The sequence below is a fragment of the Musca domestica genome, unplaced genomic scaffold, assembly GCF_030504385.1.
Source record: "Musca domestica strain aabys unplaced genomic scaffold, Musca_domestica.polishedcontigs.V.1.1 14, whole genome shotgun sequence".
In the NCBI taxonomy this organism is placed as follows: domain Eukaryota; kingdom Metazoa; phylum Arthropoda; class Insecta; order Diptera; family Muscidae; genus Musca; species Musca domestica.
Genome location: NW_026712192.1, coordinates 16,131,611 through 16,155,976, shown reverse-complemented (window position 1 = coordinate 16,155,976; position 24,366 = coordinate 16,131,611). Strand labels below are relative to the sequence as shown.

Here is a 24,366-nt window from a genome sequence, read left to right as displayed (position 1 = left end):
ATCTTTTTCGTACAACGAAGATAAAATCTGGCATATATTTAAGAAAACTGAGAAGAGTTTTAGGATATTTTTGGCCGTGACATAAATGATCGCTCCACCCTCAGAAAACAAGTTACACGCAAAACGGTGAAAAATCTAGTTAAACTTTAAAATGTTTGAGTTCTTCGACTACATTAAGCATTTTTTGTTCCGCTTTCATCACCAAATGTTGTTGATGTCTATATAAATGTTAAAATATGTTTTTATACCCTACGTCCTACTTTGGTACAGGGTATAATGTTTTTCTACATTTGTTTGTAACATGAAGAAGGAAGCGAGATAGACCCATAGTTCCTTTTGGTGATTTGCACAGAATTCTGAGTCGACATGTCTGTCGCTCTGTCCGCCTTTCCATGTATTTTGGTAAAACAGTACGAAACATTTGTTAGACCCAAGAATGAACCTTATTGCAATTGGATATAATCGGACCAAATTTGGATAAAGCTCCCATATACGTCTTCATATGATTTGTCTTTTATTGTGAACCCAATTTGTAATTTTAGGAAAATAGGACGAGATTTAGCCTAGGAATAAGTGTGACAAATTTGGGGAAATTCGGTATACATATATTTATAGCTTCCATGTATATGTTTCATCCGACTTGCTATTTAGGTATTCTCTCAGCCGCAATATGCACAAAATTTGGTACAGGATATCAGATGCAACTCAGAAATACTTCTGCCAAATTTTATGGAAATTGGCTTTGATTTAGATATAGCTTGTCTTGTGTCAAATCAGACACAGTTGGATGAATTTTTGGAGCATACGATCAAAGAAGCAAATTTTGGCGGAATGGTTTCAGATATAGCTATAGCTCTCATATATTTGGTTTATCCAGTTTGATGTTTGTAGGTGGTGTAGGGAATCAACAAGCCGACCCTGTGCGACTTTTGCACTTTACTGGTTTTATATATAATTAGTTTTCATCCAGGTGTTCATATACCATACATTATGACTGTGACATTGTTTGTAACATACAATGGACATGTTAGACCCATATTTCTGCATTTGTCGATTTAAGCACAAGCATTTTTGTAAATAATGTACAAATTGTATTTTTGGCTCCATTGATTTGGCACTGTTAATTTTTCCGGCCCAGTAATAAACCCTATTTGACGATAATCGGTTCAGATTTGAACTCAGATGTCATATAGATTTTAATCCAATTTACATTTATTATGCAAAGAATGTATAATGTCTTCCTGAACCATATGGAATTTAGCACAAGGCGTTGAATTAATGCTGCAAGTTGGCGAGCCTCGACTTAGAACGAATGTACTATGCCTAAGCCTAGAACAAGATCAAACAAAGAGTCTTACTTTTATGTTCCCTATTGGTTACTCTCTGATGTCACTGTTTTTCTTCAGTGGTACTGAGAGAATTACGCTCATTGAATTATTGAGTGACTGGAACTGCCTGAGATTAAAATACCTCAGCCAATTTTTGGCTATTAAGAAATAACGTTCGTATACTTTCCCTCCGATTTGGTGTTAATGATTCAACCTGGTATTTTTTCTTTATATAAGATGAAGTTTGTAACATGCGATTTAGGTCCGATCATAGAAATTATAATTTGGTACGAGAGAAAACGATTCAGACATAGGTCCCACACACATGTATGTTCCATCCAAATTTAAATACCGATCAATAACCATCTTACTGGAACGATTACTTTGCAATAAATCCAAAAAAAAAAGCCTAAAGCCACTTCTAAACATACAGTGGTGTACGGTTTCATATAATCGGTCCCGATTTATTTTTTCATTTTTTACTGGTCTTTATATTATTTGGAAACAACCTTTTGCGGGACGCATCCTGTAAATCCTAAAAATATAATTGCGTTAATTTATAGATTCTATAGTTCCGAGTTTACTCAAATGGATTAAGCTACATTATAAAACGTTGCACTTCTGATGAATTTTTTAAATCCATTTAAATACCGAATGTCAATACAAAAATAGCTTTCTAAGCGACAGATCGCATTATTTTTATTTTAAACCTTTTTTCGATTATTTCGTATAAATTTACAATTTAAACTCTAATCCATCACAGAGCTGTTTTACCAGGATGGCTGTGCCCGACCCTCGGGACGACCATACAAAGCACTTTTGTCTCTGAATCTGGTCATACGCTCGGTTTCCTTCTGATCCAGGAAGTGACCAATGGCGAAGCCAAGCAAGGGAAGTACACCCCAAACGTAGCGTTTATCAAGACCCAAAACCATTTTGATCTATTGGTGCTTCAAGAGCTCTTGGATTTTAGCAATTTCTTTTTGTTCACGCTTCCACTGCTGGGTGTGAGACCAGTCGGCGTAGATAGTTGTAACGGTGACGGTAGGAAAGAATATAACAGCTCCGTATTTTCTTGCCAGACGTGCAACAACACTACCGGCCATGAAGTGCTGCAAAGGAAACACAAGACATTACGTAAGTTCCAGAAAAAGTTTGTACAATTTTGTCGATGGTGAGTTTGTAAATTCATTTAAAAATACTTTAGATTTATTGCCGATAATTTTAGGAGTTATTTACTGCATACTCAATTCTTTTTTTATTATTTTTAGGAATTAACAAACAGTTTCCTCACACAACTCACCTAAAATTTTGCGTGTTTTTTAGATTATTTTTCTTTTTTTCTTCTTTTTGTTTTGACGTTTCTTATTTCCTTATTTGACGTCTTGGTGGTATTGCCAAGCGTAATAAAAAATGAAATTGTGTTAGCCAGCATTTAAAATGTAAACGTAACGTCAACGTAGCATATGAAAATCAAGCAAGAGTTCTCAAGGCTGTTTACACTAGCACATAATACAACTAATACAAGAATGAGCATTTTGATTAAATTAGAAAAAACGCAATTTTGAAAGCAACAAAATTTGTTAATAATGCATCATCCAATATATTATAATAAGCATGGTACCATGGTACAATGAAGAGAAGGTAGGTCAACTTTGAAAAATTGCAAGTATAGAGGTCTACCTGTTTGGCTTGTAATGTCAGAATTAGTATCAAAACAATAAAAAATCAAACAACTTGTTGCATTTATTTTGAATAAATAATTGAAAATCGCGATAACTGAATGAAAGGTCAACACTTCTTTTCAAAATCATGTACTATATATCTCTAAAGGATTATTTCGCTACAAAAATTCTAGATTTTGTCGATGCATGCGTTGAAATGAACATTTTGAAAACACACGAAATTGCATTTTTTCTGAACAATTTTTTGTTACAAAACACATACATAAACAAATAAAGATGACATATTAGGCCAAGAAAATAAAAAAATTAAAATCATATGGTATCATAGCCCTACCTTGATATCATTGTACCATGCATGGTACAATAAAATGGTAAGGTAAAGCTACCAGCTGATTACATTTTTTTTTGAAGTGTTACCGACTTCTGCCAATTTTGTGTATGTATTTATTGTTTTGAAAAATAAAAACAGAATATTTTCAAAAACAATGACTGGAAGACGCGTAAATGGCGAGACGTGCATTAAAGCTATTCACCAGTTTTGTCATGGAATTGAAAGATAGAACTGTTAAGATCTAGGCATTTCATTCATTTCTTCCGCTGTTTTACTGATTTTAAAAATAAGGAAAAATATTAAACAAATGGAAAAAACTTGTTGCATTCAAATTTGACAGGAAGCGGGCATAGCCTCAGAGCTGTGTTTCTGTAGTTTTAGGAAGCTGTTCTACCTCCTTATTGTACCATGGGCACAGCATTAAAAAGCGTAACCAAAGACATTTTCAAAACATACACAAAATTGGCGGAAGTCAGGCAAACCCTTCGTGTATGCGGACTAAATTTGGCATGTTCATGGTCAGCTGTTCCTGGCATAATCGGTATACCGAGTCATTTGTTTGTTTACGCATTAAAGTATTACAACAATTTATTTTTTTAAAACGTTGAGTTTTTTTTTTATTTTTTTAAACCAACAAATATTCGATACATGATATAATGATACGATGATGCATATAAAGTAAAAAGGTGTAGCTAAGCGCACCGGGTTCGGCTAGTAAATTATAAATGATAATTTCATAAAAAATTTCACTGTCGTTAAAAGTGAACACTTGTTTGACTAATAATAGTCATTATAAATGTAATAATCCAAATTCCAAAAATGTATATTTTTTAAATTAAAATAATTTATTGAAATTTAATTGTTTTTTTACATTTTTGGACATATAACTGTGACACTTGTTGTTGACTTCTGTTGTGCAGCAACATTTGCTGTTACCTGTATTATTCTACCATGTTGCAAAAACGAAATAAATCTTTTGAAATATATAGAACATCATTTTAAAAAATATTGACAATTTGAAACTATTTCAAGTTCAAATGCAGCAAAAATGCATTGTTCGAGTGAAATAGGTAATAAGTTTTGCGATTTTAAACAATATTATTCTACCACCTTGGATACCATTCTGTGGTATTTCATTTCATTCATATCTTGTGGGTTTCATCCAATATACAACATTTTATGAAAAATTCTAATATAAACCCAACCATATGTTTTATGATTAAAAACTTGAGTACAGAGTTGCATTTTTCCTAATTCATTCGAAGATAAACTACTCCTTTGAATTGCATTCTAAGCCGATTTATGCATGTTCGCATGGCAAAAATTAAGAAGGTAAAGTCATTTCAAAAAAGCATATCCATCTCGGTATTTTCTGTAATTTACCTTGTCAAATAGAAAAAAGGTTCCCATATTTAATTTGTGTATATACAATGGAATTATTAACATAAATTTTGACAAATTAATAATTTTGAAAAAAATGATAATAAATATACTTATATTTTTGAAGTTTCTTGGTTCTACGTTCCATATTTATGGAACACCAAGTTTATTTAGCTGTTCTTGGAATTTACCATATTAATATAAAGATTTCAAACCCTTCATCTTTAGTAAGCGTTTCCGGTCATTTTGGTTCTTGTGTAGGCCCCGAATAAGGTTTTACCTTAGGTCCACCTTTAGGGGTCAAATCCCCAGAATTACTAGCTAAAAATGTTGCCAAAATCTTCACAATAACTGCTATATGGATTCTGTACTAAAACGAAAACTTCGCTGACAAATTGTTTTGACAATGCAAATTCGACTAAAATGAGGAATGACAAACTTTTACAAGTATTGTAGCAAAAAAGACGTGATATTGTCTTCACACTTGTCCTAGGCGAAACCAAATTCAACCATTCCATAAATAAGTCTTACATGACATATTAGACTAACATGTGTTTTGTTTTAGATTATATTCTTCTTTGACTTTTATACCCTCTAAAAGGCGTGAAAGTAACAAAATATTTGGTCTGAAATAAAAGGAAAAATCTTGCCAGCTTTACGCCCGTATTTAAGAAAGAATTACATAATATAAATTTGACAATGAAGGGACATGAAATAAAAAATTATAATATATAGTAAGAGATTACCTTTGTAATTGTACCATAGATATAACTAACTACAGGGAACAAGTGTAGGCGAAGCCCTCGTAATAGATCCAGTACGTCCAATACGTAGCAGTTCCCGTCAAAATATTAGATGTAAATAGAGAAATTTAGTAAAGGTTTGGCAGATCGCTTTGTATTTATATGTGTAGTGCTACAATATGTAGTTCTTCTTACAATAAAATGGAAGTATTTAGCTTGCAAGTCAAACAAGACGATCGATGGAATCTCAACTGCATTTTTGATATGATATTTTCAACACGTTTAGACTACTAAATCCACTCGATTTCAAATGCCAATTTTAAGCGTTGAGTGGATGTGATTTTAACTTATACGCATGGTAGAAGAATATAGGTAGATGCATCAAAGATTGGGAACATTGATATGTCAAAATTTTTAAAATGTTTTATGAAAAATAAGTGTATTTTTTAATTTTTTTTTTATACGACGCATATCAGAGGTTAATATAATATGACCTTTTCAACAATTTTTACAAATTTTAATAATTTTTCATTCAACATTTTCAATTCCAAAATCGATTTGACAGTTCATTGTCCCAGCAGCTGTGCCGATGCGACTACCTGTATTCTTGTACCATGCTTATACGCTATGGAATTGACATTTGAGATCGAGAGGATTTGTAAATCTAAACGTACTACTAGATTCCTAATGGGTTGCAGTATGTCAAATCATATGTCAAATGTCCTGTGTCTCCTACTACAATAAGAATGTTGTAATTAAGGCATTATCAGATGGAATGGGGTTTACATATGTGCTGTCACTTTCATATGCTTTTTATATCCTTTGATTTCATTGTGATTATATGGTATTTAAAAAACCTTACCCTATGGATGTATTTTTCGGCAAATTTAATTTTATATATTTTCACACAACAAATTGATTAAATTATTGGGCTGTTCGAGAACCTGCAAGAATCTACTAGCTTTGCAATAAGTTTTTGATATCATAAAGGGAAAATCGGTTATAGTAGTAAAAACTATTACATTCTTGCAGTTCTGGAAAAGACCATATAGTTTTCCGATGAAAATAGGCTTCGCTGTGGTCGAAAGTGTACGCATGTACTTTACTCATGGATTTTACAATTGAAATGTCTTTTATGTATCACACGATATGTGCAGCTTCTACATATGGAAAATGTGACCATACATACGTAAAAAAATTGGTCTGATAGAGCTTTTAAGAGTAGACAAATTTCTACGGTTATGTGCTTTTAAATAAAAGCCAGACTGTTAAACCTTTTAAACAGCTGCCATATATATCTCCATCCGATTTCACATTTATTGTGTACAAGTGTGCAATATCTCACCAAAAAGAGTAGATTTTTGGCAAATTTGACCTAATTCTGCTTAGAAGGAAATTTATAAATTAATTAAAGCAGATTTAACTTTTTACAAACCTGAATAGTGTAATATATATTATACACCTAAAAACACCAAAAATACTCCGCAATATTTTGCCGAAGTCCGTTTAGATTTTGATACTGCTTGATTTCCAATATACACACACATGTACAACATGTATGTATTTATCTTTATTTGACTTTAAACTAAAAAAATTATCTAATTTATAATTGAATATGACACGTTTTGAAAAGCATTAAAAATGCATACGACACCTTAAATTAGCATGGGTTTAGTTTGACATTTAAAACAACTTCAAAGTTATTTGTTTGCCATTGCTTTTTTAAGAATTAAATATTAACCCAGTCCACTGCTTGCACTTGAAATTAAACAGAAATTTCAATCTTATATTCAATTCCCTAGTTAGTTTCCATTTATTGTTTCTTGGCAATGTTGCGAAGGGCGCGTTGGCGGGTTTTCAGCAGATTCTTAAAAACCATTTGACTAGCGAATTGTTCACAGGTAATATAGCCAATGCCATTGATAGCATTTTGTAGCAAAGTATGTGGCAAATATCCAGCTGTGCGTTCGGCAATACCCAATGTACTTAAAGCGGACTTGACATAGGTGTCGGCCGATGGAGCAAAGGCGGAAGTTTTGCGAATCTTCGTCATATTTGTGGCCACAAATCCGGGTTGTATACTTTGAACGAAAATGCCACGGGTACGATATTCGGTTTGCAAATCTGCACTGAATTTATCTACAAAGGCCTGAAAGAGAACAAAACAACAACAATTAGTAAAATTCTGTCAATTTTCAAATTATCTACAAATATACATACCTTTGTGGCACTATAGACAGATAATAGAGGATTTGGTATGACACCAGCCGTCGAAGATATATTAATAATGACACCCTTCTTCTTTTCCACCATAGCGGGCAAAACCAATGCCGTCATATGGGTTACAGAATGTACATTGGCGGAAATTATGTCCCATAAAAATTTCGGATTTTTCTGACTAAATTCAACAAAGAATTCAGGATAATCATAACTCATGCCAACGTTATTAACCAAAACACCGATATCCAATCCTAGAATGTTTGTTTTGATTTTTTCATAAATTTCGGGACCCGAAGTGAAGTTCACATCGATTGTTTTTGTTTCAACACTGTAGGCTTCAGCTGCAATACATAGAGGAGTGTTTGAGTTTATTTGGTGTATTAGAGAAATATTTAATTATGCAATACTTACAGATTTCCTTTGCGACAGCTTCCAATTTGCTGGGTGTGCGACTGATTAGAACAATATTTAGACCATTTTTAGCCAACTGAAAATAGAGAAGCGGAAAGGAAGATTATAGGGTATATTTATTTTGTCATTCCGTTTGTAACTCCTCGAAATATTCATGTCAGACCCAACAATATTTATATATTCTTGATCAGCGTAAAATTCTAAGACGATTTAGCCATGTCCGTCTGTCTGTTTGTCTGTCTGTTGTAATCACGCTATCTTTCGAACAAATTGAGATAGAAGGCTAAAATTTTGCACACATGTATATTTTCCCAGTAGGCAGGTTAAGTTCGTAAATGGGCCATGTAGGTCCAAGTTATCATATAGCCCCCATATAACGGTACCTCCCGATATTCGGTATTTTGATGATTCTAGCGACATTATTCACCGGAATTTGGTATTTGAAGTTCGTAATGGATACTACAGCCTAAGACAGAAAATTATCTGTGCAGGTCCACGTCTTCATATAGCCCCCATATAACGGTACCCCCCGATATTCGGTATTTTAAAGATTTTAGCGACATTATTTACAGGGATTGTTTCAAATTTCGCATGTGAAGTTCGTAATGGATACTTCAGTCCATGCCAGAAAATTGTCTGTGCAGGTCCACGTCTTCGTATAGCCCCCATATAACGGTACCCCCCATATTCGGTATTTTGACGATTTTAGCTACATTATAAACAGATATTTCTTCAAGTTTCGCATTGAAATATTGTAATAATATATGACAAAAGTTGCCTATGCAGGCCCACGTCGTCGTATAAGTATTTTTAAGATTTTAACAGAATTTTTAACGTTTTTTTTGGAAATTGCCAAATTTGTACCAAATGGTGGAGGGTATTAAAAGTTCGGCCCGGCCGAACTTACAACTTTTTTACTTGTTTCATATTGGAGTTGCATTTTAATACCACATGACATGGTACCATGGTAGAATGAAGAAGGTAAAGTCAAGCAATCATATGTTTGCAATTTTTTCAAAATTATTCATTTGACAACATCTTATTGCCAAAATGCATATTTATAAATCCATTTTATATACAAAAATCAGAGATGGAACCTATTTTCTATGCAGTGAAATTTGACAATGTAAATTACAGAGACTGATATGCTTATTTGAAATGACTTTACCTTCTTAATTTTACCATTTATTAATTTTACCAGTTATCGGTTATGGTGAGAATACATAAAAGTTATCGGCTGGCTTCTTCGTAAAAAAACAAGCGTTGGGTCAAAATCGAACTAAGTCAACCTAAAACTCCTTTGTTCTTTTACGAAAAAGCCAGCCAAAAGGCGAGAGTACATAAAAAGCTAAAGGTGAGAGTACATAAAAGCCTTTTTTGACTGGCTTAGCCTATAACTTAAGTCGGGAATACATTAAACGCTTTTTTGACTGGTTTAAGGGTGGAAGAACATAAAGAGATTTTTTGAATGGCTTAAGTCATTGGCTGGCTTCTTCGTAGAGGAACAAAGGAGTCTTCGGTTGGCATAGTTCGATTTTGGCCCTACGCTCCTTTGTTCTTTTTCGATGAAACCAGCCGATGACTTACGCCTGTCAAAAAATGCGTTTTATATATTTTCGTCTTAAGTCTTCGGCTAAGCCATTAAAAAAAGTATTTTTTGTACTCTCACCTTTACTCACATGAGGATCTGTTTTTAACTTTATCCTAGGTATGTGTCGCCTAAGATTTAGGATTAATTTATGGAAGAAATTCAGTATAATTTTAGTGATATTTGAAGTGGCGATTTTACACGTATATTTAATATTTTTGTAGCGGACTTTTAGGAGCTGTAATCTAAAAGCTAAAGGATAGTACGTTTACATAAATCCTAAATAAATCGGCTCTGTCATTTCTTTATAATTTTGCAGATGCAAAGCAAGAGAATGAACCGCAACGCTGACTGTTTTTTGGCTTTTATAAAGGTGATAACCACGAAAGCTCTAATGTAAATATTCTATAAATATACACCCTTATCGCGTAACAAATTTTCCCCAAAAAAAATCGCCATTCCTAAAAATGCAATCATGTACTTTTTTCACAAAAGTTCACAAAAAGAAATTATAATTATATTAATTTTGGGAATGGAAGAGATTTGACAATATGGAAGAGATCATCTGTTTTATTCGACATTGTAAATAGTGCTTAGGAAGCTCCTAATATGTTCTGATAACATAGTTTCTAAAAAAAGTCGCATATATCTTGACAAATATGAAATCAGGTCGTTTACAGCGCAATTACGAATGAAATACAATGGATTTAGATTTGAACTATAGGCAATCAAGTTGACAGCTGACATCCACTGTTTTTCGCATATGTAAACATGCATTATGTCGAAAGTCAGAATTTATTAATTTTGAAAGGAAACTGGGTTTATGAATAAAGCTGCTATCAGACGAAAAGGGTTTTACATATGTGCTGTCACTTTTTCTATCCATGTGTATTTCCGTGTGTATGTCAAAATTGCCATTTTACACAAGACTTATAATTCTTGCCATCACGCACTGGCATAAACTTTTTTGTTTCCTTTGATTATATTGTGTTTTCTAAAAAATTATAATACTTTATTGATTACTTTTTACCGCAAATATAATTTGATATATTTTCATACAACAAACAATACTTTTGATTGAATTATGTTTTCCGACGAAAATAGGGCTCGCAGTGATCGAAAATGTACATATGCACTTTATTCATATATTTCACACATGGAATGTCGTTCATGTAACACACGATGTGTGCAACTTCTACATATGGGAAATTTTACACTACATTTGTAAAAAAAAACAAAGTTTTTACTACGATAACCGATTGTTCCTTTATGATATCGAGGAAAATTGTAAGACTAGTAGATTCTAGTTTGAAATTTAAAATTTTGAATGAAAAAGATTAATTCAAATTTGCAAAATGTTTTGAAAAATGCATATCATAACAACCTCCGATTGGTGTCGTATAAAAAAAAACTTAAAAAAATTTACTCAGTTTTAAAAAACATTTTAAAAATTTTGACAAATCGATGTTGCCATGCGTTGATGCATCTACTTGTATTCTACTTCCATTGAATTTGGCAGCAAATTTAGTTGTCAGATGGCCGACCTTATATAGGCCTTGGCAAATATATTATAAGAAATAGTCTTTTGGCAAATAAACGTGAACGCAATTGTCTTGCATTTTGTAAGCCCTGGTTAAGAACAGTGGCCAGAAACGGATTTTATGGAGATTTCAAAAAGTCAACATTATATTAGAATTCAATTTATTTTTTTTACAAACATATATGTTCAATACCAATTTAAAGATAATTACACGTGTAACCAAATATTATAAAAAAGAAACCACTACGCATAGTAGAATTAAGAAGGTAAAGTCACGGTATCACATGTTTCCTTTTATTTCAAAAATTTGATGCATCAACGCTTGGTATGTTAAAATAATTTAAATGTTTTTTCAAATCTAAGTAGATTTTTAAATGTTTTCTAATAAGACGTCATTCGGCTGTTATTATAATTAGCGTTTTTCAACAATTTTTACAAATTTAAATAATTTTTATTCAACATTTTCAATTCCCAAATTGGTTTGACAGTTCATTGTCTCAGCACCTGTGTCGATGAGTCTACCTATATTCTTCTATCATGTCTCCTTGTCAAAATGTATATTTATAATTCCATTGTGTCAGAGATGGGACCCTTTTTTATTCAGTTTAATTTGACAAGGTAAATTACAGAAAATACAGAGATGGATATTATTATTTGAAATTACTTTACATTCTTAATTTTACCTTGTCACTACGAAATAAATTTCCCCAATACCCTTGACCCCGCTCAAAACCTTTCCTTCTCACTCCTTTTGTACAAAGTTCTTGTTTAAATTTATTGCACATGTACATAATTATACAAAACGAAACGAAATAAAAAAGAATTTATATGTATACCTTATTATTGGTATTCCGCTAACTCATCATTATTTTCAACACGTACACGTCGAATACGACGAACATTGTCGGCCGTATGTGTTTATGGCACCACCATATTCAAATATCGATACAAAAATCTATTGACACCCTTTGGGTTCAAATACATTTGTCTTGGCATACCACATATACGCGGACTCTTCATTTGGTTTGGTGGCAATTCATTATCGAATCGAAATGTGTATAAACGCATTGAACGGAAATTATGAATGCGACAAGTTCAACGTCAGCCGCCAATTCGTTGCAAATCCGTTATTGTTGCGTGAGAGTTTAGTTCAATTTTTCTTTTTGAAATAGTTAATAATGCATTTATTTACATGCGAATGAAAAGTGGTATTTGAGAGTAGGAAGGCAAATTGTAATTCACTAATTGGTTAATCACTTTCACCAAATTGTTTGAGGCACTCATAGTTAATGGTGAAGATGTGGTTGAAACATACGATTCATTCAAATGAAAAATATATGAATATTGGCTCTAATTCTTATAGATTTTTTGAGTTGTTTCGACATTATTAAATGTAAAAAAATTTATTTTAACTTTGTTTCTTAATTTTTATAGTAAAACCCATAGTACAATAAGGAGGTAGAACAGCTTCGTAAAACTACAGAAATACAGCCCTGAGACTATGCCCGCTTCCTGCCAAATTTTCGTGAAACAAGTTGTTTTAATTTATTCAATATTTTTCCTCATTTATAAAATCAATTAAACAGCGGGAAAAATGAATGAAATACCTGGATTTTCTTTCAAAAATACGATCTAAACAGTTCTATCTTTCATTTCCATGGCAAACCTGGCGAATAGCTTTAATGCGCGTCTCGCAATCTACGCGTCTTCCAATCCTTGATTTTGAAAATATTCTGTTTTTATTTTTCAAAACAAACAGATCAGGTTCGTAAAACTACAGAAATACAGCCCTGAGGCTATGCCCGATTCCTGTCAAATTTTCATACAACAAGTTGTTTTAATTTGTTCAGTATTTTTCCTCATTTTTAAAATCAGGTAAACTGCGGGGAAAATGAATGAAATGCCTGGATTTTCTTTCAAAAATATGATCTAAACAGTTCTATCTTTCAATTCCATGGCAAACCTGGCGAATAGTTTTGATGAGCGTCTCGCATTGATTTTGAAAATATTCTGTTTTTATTTTTCATAACAATAAATACACACACAAAATTGGCAGAAACCGGGCACACTTATGGTGCAAGTACATAAAAAGCTTGCAGTCATGGCTAGGCATATTAATGTCAAATTATAATGGGAAACGATGGCAGGATTTTAGCGCGGCTCTGTAATCCCTTTATGGAATGTCACAAAATATGCCTAGGCATGACTTCAAGCTTCTTATGTACTTACACCTTTAGAACAAAAATTGTAATCGGTTGGTAGCTCTACCTTACCTTTTTATTGTACTATGGTAAAATTAAGAAGGCAATGCATTCATTTCAAATAAGCATACCCATCCCTGCATTTTCTGTAATTTACCTTGCCAAACTTCACTGCATAAAAACCAAGTTTCCATCTCTGATTTGTGTATTTACAATGAATTATGAAATATATATTTTGACAATGAGATGTTTGTCTAACGAATAATTTTGAAAAAATTGTAGATATTATGTTTCCATAAATAATTAATTAGCGGGTTACCCTGATAAGGATTTATATCTAAACGTTTTATGTCATGGCAATTCCATGGTAGAAGAATTCGCTTGGAAACATTGATATGTCAAAAAATTTAAAATGTTTGTTTCAAATACATATAAGTATGTGTTTATGTTTTTTTATATATGCGTTTTCCAACAATTTTTACAAATTTCAATCATTTTTCACTCAAGATTTTCAATTTCAAAATCGGTTAGACAGTTGATTGTCCCAGCAGCTGTGTCAATGCGGCTGCCTGTATTCTTCTACCATGGGAAAATTCTAAAGATGATATCAGACGATATGGGTTTTACATATGTAGTGTCAAATTTTCCATATTTTGAAGTTCCACACCTCCTGTGTGAGAAGGGTGTATATGTTCTTTTTCGATCACAGCGAGCCCTATTTTTATCAAAAAATATAATTTAATCAAAATTGTCATCAAAAGTGACAAAAAAAGAAGCATGAACCTCGAAAAACACGAAATCCAGGCGATCCAACGCTCAATTCCAGTCGTAGACGTAAAATTAAATACACTTGATTTCAAATTTTACGTATATGGCATGGCAGAAGAATACAGGTAGATGCATCAACACTTAGGAACATTGATATGTCAAAAATATTTAAATGTTCTTTTAAATATAAGTAGATTTTTATATGTTTTCTTATACGACGTCATTGGGAGGTAAATATAATTCCCGTTTTTCAACAATTTTTGCAAATTTAAATAATTTTTCATTCATCATTTTCAATTCCAAAATTGGTTTGACAGTTCATTGTCTCAGCAGCTGTGTCGATGCATCTACCTATATTCTTCTACCATGGTATATGGTATGGTAGAATAATACAGGTAGATACATGAACGATTTGGAACATTGATGTGTCAAAATTCCTAAAATATTTTGTCGAAAATAAGTAGATTTTTATGTTTTCTTATACGACGCAATTCGGATATGTCAAAAAAATTTAAATGTTTTTTCAAATATAAGTAGAATTTTATATGTTTTCTTATACTACATCATTCGGGGGCTATATAATTCGCGTTTTTCAACAATTTTTACAAATTTAAATAACTTTTCATTCAACATTTTCAATTCCAAAATTGGTTTGACAGTTCATTGTCCCAGCAGCTGTGTCGACGCGTCTACGTATATTCTTCTACCATGACGTATACACAAGGAAGTTGACAGCTGACATCAAATTGTTTTCGCATATGTAAACGTGCTTTAAATCGAAAATTACGATTTTTTTCTTTGAAAGGAAACTGGATCTATGTATAAGCCATGAGTGGAATGAACCATTCATCCCAAAAAAAAAAAACTGAGTTTTCTTTGCATTTAACTTGCCCGTCTAATCCAGATGACCAGACAAATACATATTTGCAAAATTAAAAAAAAAAAAAACTTTCTGTTTGCAGATCATTTGAATACACCAGCAATAGAAATGTATGCATTTAAAATTAATTTTCAAATAAACACTTGCATCAATTGGTTAGACAAATAAAGCGAGTGTTGTTAAATGCATTTGCATTGCACTGCAAATGGTGGTGGCAGATGTATTGAAAATGTGCTAATTCATGAAAATCTTTCGAAGAGTCATTGTCAAGTACCCTCCATCTCATCATAGTACAAATATGAGATTTATTAAAAACTTATTCCAGGGTTAAATAAATCATTAGCGGGTTTTTGTTTCCAAATAAATATTTTTTTAGAGATATTGGAAAAGCGTAAAAAATACATTTTTTTACAATTCATTGCAAGTGTTTACTATTCAATCATTTAATAAAATAAATATGAGAATGTATATATGCACTTTCCACATTATAGATTTATTTACATAGAGCATTGTTTTCTGTTAATCTAATCTGTCGTGTAACAAAAATATTACATTTATTGAGAAGGATTTTCTTTGAAAGGGTTTTCAAAAAAGAACTTGTCAGAATGTTTTTTTGGTAGATACATAGATAGATATTTGTCAGTTATTTGTAAACATACAACATTTTTGGCATGTTCCAGAACTGTAAGAATGTAAAAGTTTTTACTACGATAACCGATTTTCCCTTTATGATATCGGAGAAAAATGCATAACTAGTAGATTCTTTAAGGTTCTGAAACTGAACATTTGTTGGAAAAAAATGTCTAGTAATTTTTTTTTGGAATTTTAAGGCATTATCAGGAGAAATTGGTTTTACATATGTGCTGTCATTATACCTCTAGCCATATGGCTACAAAGGGTGTATATCATTGATACTGCCAAAACTTATCTCATCGAAATAATGATTTTAGACCATAGGTCTCTTTGGAACAAATCGGTTTCAGGACATTTGGAGACGATCGAGCGATGTCCGCCTGTCTGCTTGGCTGGTGCGCACGATAACTCTCGAAGGGTGGTACATCGTAATAGTATTATCAAGCTTAGATTTAGTTCGTACATAGGCAATATCGGTCCACTTCTTCTGGTACCTCCCACCACAAAATGTCAACATTTTTAAAGAAAATAGTTTACTGCACAGACTGAGAAAGGATAATCCGATTTTGCTCCAACTTTGCGAATCTTAATATTTGCATCAGTGCTAGGTCAGATATGGGCAAATATTGGTCCACTCTATCAAGTACCTCCTCCACAAAGGGTCAACATCTTGAATAATTATAACTCTTATAAAATGTGATGTAAGTGCTCGATTGTTTTCAAATTTCACACATCCCAATATTTTTATTAACCGAAGATATGGTGTGAAGATGGAATACATCGGTCCACTCTTTCTGGTACCTCCCCCACAAAGGGTCGAAGTTTTGAATATTCATGAAGCTCATAAAACGCAATATTAACATCCGATTCCATTCAGACTTGGTACATCTTAATATTTCCATCAGCAGAAGATCTGTTATAAAGATGGTAGAGATCGGACCACTACTTCTGGTACCTCCTCCAAAAGGGTCAAAGTTTTGAATAACCAAAATGATCATAAAATCTGAAATAAGCTCCGGTTCTCTTCAAATTTCAAGCATCCCATTATTTCTACTAACACAAGATCTGCTGTGAAGATGGGATGTATCAGTGCACTCCTCCTGGTACCTCCCCTTACAAAGCGTCACAATTTTGAGTATCCATGAAGCTCATAAAACGCGAAATTAACATCCGATTTCATTCAGACTTGGTACATCTCAATATTTCTATCAACGCAAGCTTTGTTATAAATGTGGTAGAGATCGGACCATTTCTTCTGCAACCTCCCCCACATTGGGTTCAAAATTTTAAAATATAAAACGCCCAAAGAAAGTGAAATAAGCATCCAATTCTCTTCAGATTTCACACACATTTTGTCTAACACAAAATCTGTTGTAAATATAACTGAGAACCCCTTCTGGTACCTCACCCACAAAGGGTCAACATTTCCAATACTCATATCTGTCATAACTTGCGAAATAAGTCGGCGGTTCTTTACAACATGCTATATCTTAATATTTCTCTCAACCAGAAACCTGAGATGAATATGGAATTTAAGATTACGCATAAAATTGAATATAAATTTTCGATTTTTTTGTAATTGTGCCCAATATTTTTTCTGTATTAGATGAAGTATGAAAATGGAATACTTCGGTCGACTTTATCTGGAGCCTCACGCGCATTTCCACATTTTCCAAAAATTTGCACATGTCGCATAAAAAGTAAATGCAAAGACATAGAAGTGTAAAGATGGGACAAGACAGAGTCAAGATATGGCAACCCCGTGAAAATACCTCTGTTATGATATCGTAACAACATAAGTTGTGTTCCAGTACTTTTTTAGTAGTAAAACTAGCAGAAGAGAGAACAGTTCGAAATGTCATTCTCATTTAGGTTTGCTCAAAAAATAAGTGAACGGAAAATTAGCAGAAATGCGATAAAATGTCAAAATTCAAAATTCCAAAAGTAAACAGCCTAAATCGGACTGGTGAAACCTTACTGAAAAGAACGCCAACATTTAAAAAATGAGTATTGAAGACAATAAGTTAAAATTAATAATTTATAATAATAATTAATAATCTGATTCCTCATTCAGCCAGTCCTCTTCACTGCTGGATTCATCCAAAAGTGAATACATTAGTTGCTCCATATTTTCTTTTTTGTTTTTTGCACGACAAATATTAGTTTTTCCTTTAGTTTTCAAGTTGATCATTTTCTTTATTGAAATGTATCAATACATTTTTCAACCTTGTTAGCTCTGCCAATTAAATGTCAAATTTACAATATGAACATTTCTGCTCGGCCAAATTCATGTAGCTAAAACGAGCAGAAATGTGCACCACTCAGCGCCATTTTTTCTCGAGAGAGCTGCAAGTTTTGTTAGTTTTTGGAGTACGGGAACGCGTTGTAGCAGAATTAGTGCTAATTAGTACTAATTTGCAGGTTCTGGAACACAACTATAGTTAGCAATGTTAAGCGATTAAAACCGCTTAGGCAATATGCAATTAACTGGGAAAGTCTATGGAGTAAAATTTTGAAACCCAATTTTTGGATTTTTCTAATTTTTTGTTTGTTTTATATTTCTATAAATGGGTTTTTATATTAACATGGTCCTGTCATGAGGTGTTATCTGGATAGTATAGACACAAACCATTTGCTCAAAATGCATTTTGTCTAGTCTTTACCATTTTAGGTCTTTGGTATATGTCCAAATATGGCACGTTGTAATATTTTTATCAGCCTTGGTCAATATTGGCCAACTGCTTCGGAACCTCTCCAATAAAGGGCCAACCTGACAGATGTGTACCCCCATCTGTCAGCAAAACCGACTGATACTATTTTACTTTTTTTTTGGTTTGTTAGAAACCAAAATTTATACGGATATGGATCTACCCTCGGATCTACCCTCCAGAAAAATATACGGATCTACCCTCTTTATTCCGAGCAATTTTTCTACAAATTTTGAAAATGAGATGTGAAAGACATGAAATTTGAACAATTCATTCTAATTTCCTAATTAACAATTAATTAATGAGCGAATGAATCACCAGCATAATTTTCCCCATGCTGGAGTCTAATTTTGTTTCAACAACTTACCGCTTTTGCATAGGCTTTTCCAATACCATCGGTGGCACCAGTAACAACTAGAAGGTGTTGTAGAAAAAAATATGGGAAAAACAAAATAAATTAGAATTTTTCTAACATTTTCACACAAAATATTTGATCTGTTCCAGAACTGCTAGAATATACAACTTTTTACTACGATAACCGATTTTCCGAAAAAATAATAGATTCTTGCTGGTTCTGGAACAGAGCAATTGTTTGGAGTCCAACAAGCATAATCACCAAAAATCATATCACATTTTACTATTTTTCCTCAGGTATGTATGTTTCACATTGATAACAACAATGCATTTTCGATAAAGAAAAACCACAACAACAACAACACACCGGTGATGACTTATGTTCTTATCTTTCTCCAATTCACATTTCTTGTAAAACGAAAATGAACAAAAAACACCTTACCAGCCCATGAACCCATGCGACGAACATCGACCTTAGGTCCAAAAAATTTTGGACCAATTATGTTCATATACAGCCATGGCAGGAATTTTGTAAGAAGTTGATATCCAACAATGGAAACGGCAGCCGTACCCACCAGACGCATACACTTCGTATCGAAATCCATAATAAGTTTGTTGGCAGCCCTTTTCGATTGAATTTTGTTAAATTTTCTCACTATTCCGTGCGTTATTGTGAAAAATAAATTTTTTGGTTTGCTTAGTTTGGGGCGCTTTTATTAAACTAATGTCACTTGAAAAAAAATTATTTTATTTCATTGATTTCATTGTAGCAATAGCAAGTAAATGAGTGAGCTCCTAGTGTCGAGTGATGTTCCACACGTTGTTCTATGTGTATGTCTGGCTTCCAATTGAAATGCAGAGAACCGCAACTCGGCATTTCTTTTATTTAATTTTTTCCCGTTGTTGTTTTTGAGTCGTTTTATTTCTATTCAATATTCAGAACTCATACGCCAAATATTCATGTGCGCTGGGTCGGCATATTGCTGGCGGTTGTTGATAAGGAGGCAATCAGTGTGTTCTCTCCCCCTTTTTGAACATGCTGCTCCCATATACATTCTCACATTGCCATGGCTCTTCAACCGGCATAATTTCGTTTTGTCGTTCTCAGTCTTCTCTTTCGGTAAAAATAGTTTTCGCTGTGTGTGCAAATGTTTTCCTACTCAGAAGAAAAGGGTGTGCGCATTACATACTGTTTGCCTCTCAAATGTTCCCTCCCAGCAATACCGTTATGCTCACACATGCAATCTGAATGAATAAATGTCTCTGTGTTTAACCCCCTATTCTCTTGTGTGTGGGGTTGATATTTTCCTTGTTTTGTTTTTAACGTCTGCCGCAGATGATTTTCAGTTTGACAGAGTGGCATGTCATTAGGGGTTGTTGGTGCTGTAAGTTATTCGATAAAAAGTGAAGCATAATTTTCGGATGATAATGGTACGGCCGAATAATTTATATTTTATTTGAGTACCACCGAATATTAAGTAAGAAGCAAATTGGAATAAAACAAAAAATGGTAAATAACCCAGTAGCAAAATGTTTATGAATGCAGAATTCTCAAAAAAAAGTTTATCTATAAAAGACCTTTTGGAGATCATCGATACCAAAAATAACTGGAAGGGGCCTATAATAATCCTTAAACAATAGAAAAATAGAATTAGAATCAAGTCTATAAAAATTAAAAGACATTTGAAATCGAGTGGATTTAGTAGCCTAAACTTGCTCATAATTGTGATTTAAAATTCAAAGAGTGGCAAATCACAATTTGACTACTTAATCCACTCGATTTCAAATGTCAATTCCAAAGCGTATACGTCACGTAAATCGTATTTATAAATTCAGTGAATATTAGGTGTGTCTGGTTACTTTTCCAGCAGGAATTGTCCAGTAACTTCTTTCTGAGAGAGTAAGGTAGTTTTATTCTCTTTTGCAAGGAAAATGCGAAAAGTAAACAGACGGTATTCCTGCAGAAGCTTGCAACTAATCAGCTGATTTGTCAAAACAAACCAATTTGTCCCCCATAAGGAGAATTAAAACAAAGGAAGCAATACTAATTTTACAAGTTTTTTAAATAAAAATGTTGGAAATAGTCGTTTATTTTCTCATTGCATATTAACATTTACGTTTTTCACATTTTGTAAAGTTATTCCCCAAAAACTATTAGTCTTGCTAATACCAAAAAAATATTTTCAAATTGAAAGCACAAAAAGAAATAAACAAACAATAGAAAACATCTGATTGAATGTCGATGAATGAGAAGAAGAAGAGTTGCAAGTGATTGCAAGAAGAAATTTTTCCAGCAAGAATTTGCAAACTCTCACTGAAAGAACTGTCAAAATTTCTCTCTCCAACCGCTCTCTTTTGCAGAACTTTTGGGTTAACAGACGACTTCCAGTAACAATTTGTAACAATTGTTACAAACTTTAGGGTAACCAGACACACCTATTATTTGACGTGTACGCTATGAAATGGAGATTTGTGATTTGAAATTCAAAGAGAGACAAATCGCCTGCCTTTGGCAACGGACGCGTCTCATGTCCTGGAATTTAAAGCTATTACTGGCCATGAAAACGGCCAAAAAGAATTGAAAACTAATAAAGATAGGAAGCTTAAATTGTTCACAAATCAGTCTATTGTCTGCAGGCAGGTAAAGATCGAATATGAGCTATATCGGTCCACAACATCGCCCAATATTCGGTATTTTGGTGATTGTAGCCAAATTTTTCAATGAAATTGTCTGAAAATCTACAAAAGAATTCCTTCTGAGTATTTTACCCCCTGGAAGAGTATTGTCTATATAGGTCCACGATATCGTATATCTCCCATGTTACAATACCTCCCTATATTCGGTATTTTGATGATTTTAGCTACATTTTTCAGTAGAATTGTCCAAAAATCCATACTTGAAGTTCTTTCTAAGCACTTTACCCCCTGGAAGAGAAGTGTCTATATAGGCCCACGATGTCGTATGGCCCATATACAATGGTACCCCCCGAAATTCGATATTTTGACAATTTTAGGGACTTTATTCTCCGGAGTTGTTTTAAATTTCGTATTTAGAATTAGCAAGAGGTACTACAATATATGACAGAAAATTGTCTATGAATGTCCAGGACTTCGTATAACCCCATATATCAGTACCTCCCTATATTCGATATTTTGACGATTTTAGGTACGATATTCACCGGAGTTATTTCAAATTTTGTATTTAAAATTCCTAATGGGTGCCTCAGCCTGTGACAGAAAAATTTCTACGCAGGTCAAGGTCTTCGTATAGCACCGATATAACGATACCTCCCTATATTCGTTTTTTAAGACTTTAGTAGAATTTTTAACGTATTCTATTTACTTATTTATTTATTTATTTTTTTTAATATTTCCAAATTCGTTCCAAATGGTGGAGGCTATTCGGCCCGACCGACTTTTTACTTGTTCATTTTCAGTTGTTTATCTTCTATTAATAACTTTTTCCACTTTTTATAACCAACACCACATAGTGGTAAGGGTATTATGTCTGTGTGCATTTGTTTGTAACATGCGAAGGAGGCGAGATACACCCACAGTTACTTTTGAGGATCTTCACAAAATCACTTTCTGAGTCGATTTATGCATGTCACTCCGTATGTCCGTCCGTCCGTCTGTCCATTTATTTTTCTGCAGGTCGCATTTATTATCCGATTGAGCTGAAATTTTCCAAACAATATTTGTTTGGCCCAGGGACGAACCCTATTGAAATTGGTGAGAATCGATTCAAATTTAGATATAGTTTCCATATATATCTTCAACCGATTTTGGGTTAATTGTCACCAAAATGGCCAATATCAGTCCAAATGGCCTGAAGAAAAGAAAGTATATTAAATTTGGTGAAAATCGGTTCAGATATAGCTATAGCTTCCATTTATATTTTTCATCCGATTTGTTGTTTAAGTACCTCACATTCGTAATATGCATTCGACAACAATAGTATTTTATACCACAGATATCTTATAGAGCTCGCAAATACCTTTGCCAAATTTTACCGAGATCGGCTAAAATTTGAATAGCTCCCATATATATCTTCGAGGTTAATTGTGCAACAAATAGCCAATATCAGCCCAAATGACCTGAATTTTGGCATATCAGACCTAATTCAGTCTAAAAGCAAGTACATTAAATTTGGTAAAATTGGTTCAGATATAGCTATAGCTCTCATAGAACAGTGTGGCTTGTTTGTTCGGGATACCGTAGTATTTTGTTGTTGCAAAATGGTCTGGCTTTATCCCTTTATTGTTGTTTTTATAAAAACAACGTTTGTTTATTAGTGGAGAACGGTGGTAATGTTTACCAGGGGGTAAGGCAGGGAATACCTAGGTTTCGGAAAGAGCCACCAATCCTCATCAGTTCCCTTGTTTTTGTCTGGGATATTCTCCCCAGAAGTTATTTTAAAAATAACTTCTATGACAAAAAACATTTTTTTTTTACCCAAGTGACGAGATCGTAAGCTCAATAGAAGAGGAACCAAAGAATTAAATAAAACTAAAATTCTCTTGGAAAGTCTTCTAAATCTTACAACCGCTCTCATATATATGTTTAATCCGATTTGGGGTTTTAAGTCCCTCACATGTGAAATATGCATCAGATACAGATTAGACATACATTTGCCAAATTTGGTGAAAATTGGTTCAGACATAGCTATAGCTCCCATATATATATGTTTCATCTGATTTGACATACATCTGCCAAATTTTATCAAGATCGGTTCAGATTTGGATATAGCTCCAACATAAATATTCAACCGATATCCGACCGAATTCAGTCTAAAAGCAAGTACATTAAATTTGGTGAAAATCGGTTCAGATATAGCTATAGCTCCCATATATATTTTTCATCCAATTTGGTATTTAAATACTTCACATTCGAAATATGTATTCGACAACAATGGTATTTGATACCAGGGGGTGGATTCTTGTTCTATGAAAATTTGAAATGAAAAATATTTTCTTAATAAAATTTTGTATTTCACATTTCTTTCTATTAAAACAGCAACATCAGGAGCAATGGTTCGAAAAGTAAAAAAGCGACTTGATCGAAACCCGGGTCGCAGTGGCGGAAAAGTGGCTCGTGAGCTGAACATATCGCAAGATTCCATTCGGCAAATATTGAAAATGAGCTCGAATTAAAACAATTGAAATTCCAAAAAACACCGCAACAGAAAGAAAATAGACTCAAAAGAGCTAAAGAGTTGCTTCGCTTGACCGAAAGTGGTGAACTGGCGAATTTGGTTTTCTCCGTCTTCGATGAGAAAACATTCGTTGTCCAGCAGTTTGTAAACAAACAAAATTATCGTGTTCACTTGCTAAAAAGGTCAGCCATGGTGATGCCGTGGGCCGCCTTCAGAATAAATGCCGAATATTATCGTGAAAATATTCTGGAGGGTTTTTGGTCGCAGACTTTGGACATTCCAACAGGACTCAGCACCACCGCATTCAGCACGCGCCACCCAAAAATGGTTACAAAATGAGCTGCCTAGCTTCATTTCCAGCGCACAATGGCCACCAAAATCTCCGGACACCAATCCGTTGGACTATTGTATCTGGAATATTTTGGAAAGCAAGATTGGCAC

At 33.4% G+C, this 24,366-nt stretch overlaps 3 protein-coding genes across 3 annotated transcripts; all 3 read right to left on the bottom strand.

The window, feature by feature from the left end:
* Positions 1-2,001: 2,001 nt before the first annotated feature.
* Positions 2,002-2,263, bottom strand: LOC105261425 (NADH dehydrogenase [ubiquinone] 1 beta subcomplex subunit 1). The gene has a single exon (XM_011293154.3). The coding sequence runs from the start codon at positions 2,261-2,263 to the stop codon at positions 2,099-2,101; it is 165 nt and encodes a 54-aa protein (XP_011291456.1). The 3' UTR covers positions 2,002-2,098.
* LOC101898599 (uncharacterized) lies at positions 2,070-2,731 on the bottom strand. The gene is made up of 2 exons (XM_005180939.4): positions 2,632-2,731; positions 2,070-2,440 (listed from the first exon to the last, which is right to left on the bottom strand). Exon 2 carries the CDS (start codon positions 2,432-2,434, stop codon positions 2,270-2,272), a length of 165 nt encoding a protein of 54 aa, XP_005180996.2. The 5' UTR covers positions 2,435-2,440; positions 2,632-2,731; the 3' UTR covers positions 2,070-2,269.
* Positions 2,732-6,990: 4,259 nt separating this feature from the next.
* Positions 6,991-19,645, bottom strand: LOC131801121 (very-long-chain 3-oxoacyl-CoA reductase-like). The gene is made up of 5 exons (XM_059119231.1): positions 19,213-19,645; positions 18,784-18,830; positions 8,099-8,174; positions 7,688-8,028; positions 6,991-7,616 (listed from the first exon to the last, which is right to left on the bottom strand). Exons 1-5 carry the CDS (start codon positions 19,373-19,375, stop codon positions 7,281-7,283), a joined length of 963 nt encoding a protein of 320 aa, XP_058975214.1. The 5' UTR covers positions 19,376-19,645; the 3' UTR covers positions 6,991-7,280.
* Between the last annotated feature and the right edge of the window lie 4,721 nt (positions 19,646-24,366).

Bases quoted from the DNA above. Each gene is read 5' to 3' on its own strand.
- LOC105261425 (XM_011293154.3), bottom strand. From the start codon at position 2,263: ATGGTTTTGGGTCTTGATAAACGCTACGTTTGGGGTGTACTTCCCTTG.
- LOC131801121 (XM_059119231.1), bottom strand. From the start codon at position 19,375: ATGGATTTCGATACGAAGTGTATGCGTCTGGTGGGTACGGCTGCCGTT. The intron at 18,831-19,212 runs GTAAGGTGTTTT...AACACCTTCTAG, and splicing joins TCGCATGGGTTCATGGGCTG to TTGTTACTGGTGCCACCGAT. The intron at 8,029-8,098 runs GTAAGTATTGCA...TATGTATTGCAG, and splicing joins AGCTGTCGCAAAGGAAATCT to CTGAAGCCTACAGTGTTGAA.
- LOC101898599 (XM_005180939.4), bottom strand. From the start codon at position 2,434: ATGGCCGGTAGTGTTGTTGCACGTCTGGCAAGAAAATACGGAGCTGTT.